At 39.8% G+C, this 7,867-nt stretch overlaps 1 protein-coding gene across 6 annotated transcripts in view; it reads left to right on the top strand.

The window, feature by feature from the left end:
• Nucleotides 1-7,867, top strand: part of LOC107272926 (extracellular sulfatase SULF-1 homolog) — a gene marked incomplete at its 3' end in the record, with an annotated part of 37,862 nt that overhangs the window by 21,913 nt on the left and 8,082 nt on the right. For all 6 annotated transcript variants that reach the window (XM_015750605.2, XM_015750610.2, XM_015750606.2 and 3 more), the window contains 1 exon segment: nucleotides 7,540-7,833. In XM_015750605.2, coding sequence (XP_015606091.1) covers nucleotides 7,602-7,833 — 232 coding nt within the window.

Raw genomic sequence — 7,867 nt, 5'->3', positions numbered from 1 at the left:
TTTTTAAAAAAAAAAAAAAAAAAAAAAAAAAAAAAGTATTACCCATCCAATACACAACGTATTGTAACACAAGACACGACCTCGTTATCCGTATCTTTTACCTGGCCACTGTGCTTCGGTTTTGATTTCAATAATGGATATAAAGTATCGATGAAACTTGGACAAAGTTTTATTGCCATTCGATCGATAATAAATAATCGACTTTTTTTCTTCGTATTTATCGATCATTTTCAATATCCCGATATTCTTCGTTCAATGGTTCTAGAAATTTAAGATGTCATGGCGGACGTAACGAAGGATCGAATTTCGTTTTAGCTCGAATAATGAACTTTGACTGTATATTGAATTTACGAAGAAATGAAATATCGATTGATCGTATATCGATATCTCGATATTTTTTTCTTAATATGAGAAAACAAATTTTGGCACTGTTAAACCGTGTCATTTACCACCAAACGAATCATGCGTATTCGGAGTGGAGGGATTTTGAAAATTTTTTACCTTTTTCTTTTCTAAACAAAATATTGCCAACTTCATGTTTCGCAATTTCTTTATGCAAGGCAACGACATTCGTCGAGTCTCTTTGGATGCAATTAACGAATGCAACCAACTGAAGCGCAAACCGGCTGCACTCCGTTTGCAGGAACGGACGCTGGAGCCTGTATGCTCTAATTGACACGCTTAAACTTATTCGCGGTCGAATTTGCGACCAGTGACAATTTTTCGCAAGGTCCCAAAAAAGAGGGTCTAGGTAGATAAAAAAAAATTTTTTTCTTGTAACCTCGCGAAAATTTACCTTTGACACTCGGTCGTCATTAAATTTCGGCAATTTCATTTGCAACCCAGCGGAATCCACAATGTATAGAAATGAATTTCTATGGTAAATCCCTTAATGGATTAATTATGTGGTACGTGAATTGTGAATCGGAGTGCGAAAATTTATACACGTAACTGTATGTATATATATATATTTTTGCACGATCTGCGAAATTTCTCACGGAGCTCTTACGTCGCGGCTGTCGGATGCTGGAAAACAGGATTTCTCTCGGCGAAGGATATCTGTACCTTCGAATGACTAAGGGTATCGTTCAAGGATCTCTTCTTGTTGATACGGCAACTAAGGGCGTATTCGCACTGCGACCCTAAAGAGCGAAAGACAAAATTTTTGCAAATTGAATCGAACAACTTTGCATAAAAACACAAATTTATTGCTATAATATATTAATTATATACAACCTTTGAAAATCGACCCATATCAATTAACCGTACAAATCAGCAATTTATCCGACGATCCATTTTCAATTTCGCGATAACGAAAAAAAAAATTAATATCATCAACTTCAGCTTTGCAAACTTGCCGATTACCAGTGTCAGTATACTGTAATCCGATTCGCTGAATAATAAAAAAAATTTGGCGTTGGAAAAAAATCAATTTTTTTTTCCTCTCACACCCAGCCAAATTATACATTTCTATGGTAGCGATGACCGACCATGAAATTTTTCACCAACTAAAAAATTTTTTTTTCGTGTACAACAATATTTATCAAAATATCTCGGGGACTTGAAATTTTGTACGAACCTGTACTCGGGATACTATGTATGTACGGATTACACGTGCGTTCGTCAGAGGATTATCCGACTGAAGGATATTATCGTATCGTCTTTAACTACTTGGTCATTATCTGATTATACTTTGAACATATGTCTTTTTTCGTATCGACCCTAAGCCTCCGGTAGAAACACTTCCGTACGCAGTGCCGTTACTCGAGTCGTAATCGGTATAAAAAGAAAAATGCAAGGGTGGTAAATCGAGCGTATCTTGTATGAGATACTGCGGGACTTCCTCGTACGATTAAGGGATGTTATATTTGGATCACCCTATATATACTCTACACACGTGGGCGCGTGTGTGTAGGGTGTAAAAGATGAAGGAAAAACATATACCGAGTGCGTCAGTACTGGTTGATTCAAAAATGACACGACCCCGTCCACTTGGATAGATAACTTTTGTATCACCCTGTAGATAATTTTTTTTAGTATACCCGATGTATGGACAGAGCGAAAATATTGGAACTGCTCTATTTCTGCGATCCAGTCGACGTTATCAAAGGGACGTTACTTCTGAATCACCCTGTACTTCGGGTGGCAACACTTTTACCTAGAGAAATATACATGGAAGAATACACGGTAGGGTTGGTATACCTGAGGGATGGTTACTCCTGTTCTGTATGTTCCTTAACCCCCAACAGATTGTATATGAGGGTTGCGAATACCATCCCTCACGAAGCCGAAGTACGTAGGAGGAAAGTGTGGGTGGGATTTTGGAATTGATCCAAAAATATAATTATATGATTACTAATAAGATTACGTGTAATTTTTCAAAATTTACAATTTTTACGATTTGTAACTTTTCGTTTTCCGAAATTGATCATTCGAGCATCCCGCTGCACCCGATGTAACGTTTTATAAATTCAAATTTCCCGCCGCGCCCCGATTTCGCGATCATTTGCCAAAAATCAAAATCGAACGTGTCGCTCGCTATTTTACTCCCGAATACCAGCCACGTGTTCTCCGCACACGTTCACCAGTAGCGACGGCGACATAACCTAAATTACGTCTACGTCACGCATCCCCGATTTTCCGAACAATGCCAGATGCATACACGTAATTTTCGCACATGCGCCTCCGTTCGTCTCTCCTGACGCATCTGCACTGCGAATTCGACTCTCGACTGTGTCTAATGGTCGTAGGGAAATGCAGGTGGCCTTCGGGCCGCGACCGCAAACTGCTACATTAAGCAAAGTGCAGATCAAAGCGACCCGGGGACGCGAGATTGGGGGGTTCCGCCATTTTCTCAATATCCAATCTTCGATGCGATCTTTAATTAGATTTCGCGAAAGTATCTTCGCTGGTAATTGGCATGACGTTCCGTTACTTTGGATTAGGTTAGAAAGGACATTTGAACAGATTGCGAGCTATTAGACGCGAGGATAAGGCTACGTTGTCCCCCTATCGATTCACGTGTGTATCGCCCGTACACCATTAAGATAGGTTGGCAATAACCACCGATACCAGATATCAATGTCCCTAGACAGATATTACGATTAATATCGTGGCATTAGTCTGGCCGAAAACGTATCTCGTATGCGCCGTGTCAAATCTAGGGAATTTATCTTACCGATCTACAGTCAAATTCGTATGGACGACTGTCGGTAAACAGTAATATCCCTAGACGACCATATAGCTATACGATCCGTGGCATTGAAAGGTCACGAGGGCAAATGACGATCAGTCACTATTATCCCTAGATATTTGAATCACTTTTCACTACGTTCTAGGGATATTCTTTTAAACCCCTTTTACATTAGCCCAACGAGTATCTAATCGCAGACATACCCACGTTAAATTCCCTAGATTATTACCTAGAACCTATTAGGCTTGTTATCTCCACCATTTGAATTCTCCTTGCAAGTCCCTTATCTTTCGCAGCCAAACGCATTAACCGTTAATACCTAGAACTCGACTTCTAGGAACTTTTAGTATCGTTGATGCCGATCGAGCTGTCTCTCTTCGTTACGGTTGGTAAGACTTGCACGTGACCGGTGACGTCACTCTTGCGGAAAAGGAAGTCGCGTTAACTTTCTACCGGCTGTCCTAGGTCATTAATAAACTCGTGGACTTATGTCGCGGGCCAAATCTGCATTTGAATTTACCGCCAAGAAACTACCGATCGGTATATATACGTTGACTGTGTGTTCGAGTAGCAATCGGGAATTTCCTCTAGACACGCACGGTTTCCGAAAACCTTTTGAGAAATACGAAAGACGACCTGAATCCTTGTTTGAGGGTTAGGTTAACTCGGCCTAACCTAACCTAACCTCAGCCAGCCATAACACGAGCTTTTCCGCGTAAGATAAATCTATTCCGACTTTTGGCTCGCAACAATGCCATTAACGATCCTCCATTCAGTAAACGAATGTTCGTGGGACGTTCATTGTTGTCGCTGAGTTATTTAAGAGAACTCGACGCTGAATAATGCGAAGCTGGACGCTCGCGTGTTGCTTTTGTAATATTTTCCTTTGTTTTCGTTACGCCAATTGTAAGACTCGGGCATAATTGATTTTTGTATAATAATGAATATTTTCTTTGCTATCAAGCAACTTCACCTCCCTTGCAGTGAAATTCATTCGATACAAATATGACGGATGATTCGCGTGGATATGGTTGGGTTAGGTTAGATCGGGTGTTGGTTTACATGAAATTCCGAGTAATCGCGTTGCATTGACTCGTGCGAAATTTAACGTGTTAGACGTTTCCTGTGCTACGAATAAGAAAATCGAGAAGCGAAGTGTTAAAAAAAAAGATGGACTTTGACAGTAAATAATATATAATTTTCCTTTTATAAGCAAGGATCCAGTAGAGACTGTCCGAATAAATGTGTATAAAAAAAAATTGAAAACACGGATGAGTCTGATGAACGAGCATTAAATTTATCCAACGAAGTCAGAGAAAATATCTATGTATATGTATATTAAACCTCGCGTAGGTTGACAAAGTCGCCGCCATGCTGTCTGCCGTTGCTGGTTGCCTGCAGTATAGCTACTACCGATGCCAGGTCTCTTTCCCATCTGTTTGCTCTCTCTCTCTCTCTCTCTCGCCCCACGTTTATTTGCTCTTTTCTTCGTTCTTATTTATTCTACCCTTGGTTACCGACCGGGCTTACGCGACGCGACGTCTGTCTAGCAGTCGGCTTGGATGCGCTCGCAACGATATCTGCCGGAAACAAGAACGGTTGGGGAGTTTGAAATTGTTTTTTCTCCTTTTACTCAAACGGCCGTTACATTTGACTCTAGCAGTAGTCCAAGCTATAAATACCGTAAGGTAACAAGGTGTTCAACTGCACGGTCATTACTGTTACGTAAATCAACGTGTATTTTAATAACTTTATGTGTATTGTGAATATTTGAGGATCGAGAAAAAACGAACCGTTGGTGTTACCTACTGCGCAGTCACTCTGCGCAGAGTCTGGAATGTCGCTCGTCGGACGGGAAGCGAATTTCGTGGACGATTTATTCGACGTGGCTTAGACATTTTGGTCTGTATAATGTACATTGCTACGAGTCAATGGACGAATGAAGAAATAAACGAATGAACGAGCGACAGAATCGCGGGAACGTGTGTATATATATATATATATATGTGGACGGTAACGGACTCTATGCAAATGATCGGCAATGGTTGCGTAAAGCCAAAGACCATTGGCTGGGTTACATTATCTGATTGTGCTAAATTCGGTCTGCTGTTGGTAGCTATATCCAGGAAGTGACGTCACGGATGTCACACAGAACGACCAAACGCCAATTTACCTATCTTCATCTACTTGCCTCCGGGCTTTGATCTCGACCCAATTTTTCTTCTCTTTTTGCACTTCCGGAAATACACTAATAACCTGTAATGACCCTTTTTGTATTACGTGTATTGAATTATTTTTCGATATCATTTATTATCATATATCGCCGTATCACTTTGTATTATTAAATGCAGTAGGCATGAAATTTCAGCTGACCCTTCATGGTTATTTCTTCGCGGGCAATTATACCAATGGAAACTTAATGGAAGATGTTAATCAAATTTATTTTGATATTTCTATCGGTGGCTTTTACCTTGACTCGCGTTGCTGTTATTATTTTCGTTTAACGATATCGTTAATGCCTTTCGCGAATTGTAAGCTCATCGAAATTCGGCAACGTGGCTACTTTTCATAATGTATGGGAAATTATTGGGTATCAACGTTGCCTGGTGAAAAATGGGGTACAAACGACTCTTTCACTTAAAACTTTTTTGTCTTTTTTTTATTTTTCTTATCTTTTATTTTATTGTCTTGCTCTACCACTATTCAACGGGACTGGCCATCACTGCGTTTAACGAGCTTGGCTATTAAGTCATTACTCTTCTACTATGCTGCAAACCCATTCGGGGACATTTCAAATTTGTATAAAAAAATCTTACACGTCGAACGTTGGGAAAGAGGTTCGTAAATTAATTTGAATTTCCCGCCGCTTTTAATGACGCTGTGGCTAGTATATAAGGGTGAATTAAATTGGCAGGACTGTCCGATAAGATTGATTAACTATTACGAAGAGTCGGCAAGGTTGATTTAGGCTTGTGCTTTTTTTTTCGAAGTTTTAATAATTTGTTAATTAAGTAATTATTGATTTAATCAGCATTCATCAATTTTTTAATTTACGCCCCTCCATTTTTAGCAACCTTTAAATTTCACTGGGGTAGCTATCGTCGGTATCAGTGTTGTCATTTGAGATATTATCTAATTGAGTCATGATTTTTTTTTAATCATTAAGGCATCGTTCACACTGGAATTGTCTTTTTAATCGATTTCGCGATTACGTCGGATAAATTCGTCCCACGCAACTCCGGGCGAGCCACAGTTTCTATATTCACTTCCTCAGCACGCACGACCTACAGATCATCCTACGCTACCCAATTTATCATTATTCATTCACAGGGAGCGATGTGAACGCAGCCTCCATCATCCGTCGATCATCCTACACGCCTTGTGTTTACATATGTATATACATTACTTACTAAAGTCTCGGGACAGATGTGAATCCGGCCACAATTTTTCATCTGCTCTCGAACGTCATTCGTAACTCCACAATGGACCGACGAAGCTGGATGCTGCGTCCAAAGCCGAGATGCATCTCGACAGTATCTATTGAAAAAAAAAAAAAATGGAAAATGGGATATGAAAAAATTTTCACAATTCCACACGTATCCTGTTATTATAAAAATCAAATTTTGGTATTGAAAATTTTTTTTGCGAATTTTTTCAAAAACCTATATTTCCGTATATTTCGTCGAGACGAGTCCGAAGAAATTTTATCTCGCCAAGATCGATTATCGCCGATCACTCTGAATATCGTGACAGGACAATGCGACTGCGATATTTAAATGAGTGATTTTTTTTTATTGAATAAAAAAAATAGTTATTGTATGTAAAACAGTGAACGAGCCGATAGTCGATCGATCGCTGATTTTTTTTTTAACGATCTGACGTCAAGATCATCTCCTGATCATCTTCGAAAGATCTTCCTACGCGTATACCTGACTGCTTATTATTATTATTTGGCAGTAGGTACCATTTAACTTAGCAACCTACTCGTCATGGTGTCGAGACCAGGTTGGCAGGTTCACCCACGAAGGATGAACGAGAAGGAGAGTTTCCATTGAAATTCAAATGAGCCACATCCCTCTTTTTTTTTCAAACCCATGCATCGCCATCTTTGTTTATTTCTCTTTTTCGTCTCCGTCCCATTATCCCGGTCTGGTGGTTTTTTACTGTAATTTAATTACAGACATTGTTACGTGATAACCGTGCCGTGATAACGCGCAGGATAACCTCTTGGTATTACAATTATGGTTATTTGCATTTATAATAAAAAAATTTTTTTTTCATTAAATTACCTCTGTTACGCAAACTGATTGGCTCATGAGAATTTTTCATATTTTTTTTTTTTACAGTCATCGAGTATGATATGACAATCATCCGAAGTGTTCGCTAAGCTATCAAGAAATAATCAATAATGAAGAATCTGCAAGTTTTGGCGATCGTCTTGCTGTTGGGTGCCAATGCGAGGCGTCCCGACGGCGACGCCGCCACCGAGGACGTCTTTGGCGGTCAGCGTCGCGGCGCCCTCCACAAGCCAAATTACAACGGTCAGCAGGCTAACTCGCCTTATCTTCCTTATCAGCAGCCCAGAGAGAGGAAGCCCAATATCGTACTGATCCTTACGGACGATCAGGATGTGGAGTTGGGTGAGTTTTTTTTTTTTTTTTTTATTTTTTTAAC

Source organism: Cephus cinctus, unplaced genomic scaffold (assembly GCF_000341935.2).
Source record: "Cephus cinctus unplaced genomic scaffold, Ccin1 Ccin1_scaffold1312, whole genome shotgun sequence".
Classification (NCBI taxonomy): domain Eukaryota; kingdom Metazoa; phylum Arthropoda; class Insecta; order Hymenoptera; family Cephidae; genus Cephus; species Cephus cinctus.
The sequence above is the reverse complement of the archived record's forward strand: the minus strand, read 5'-3'. Positions and strand labels throughout refer to the sequence as shown.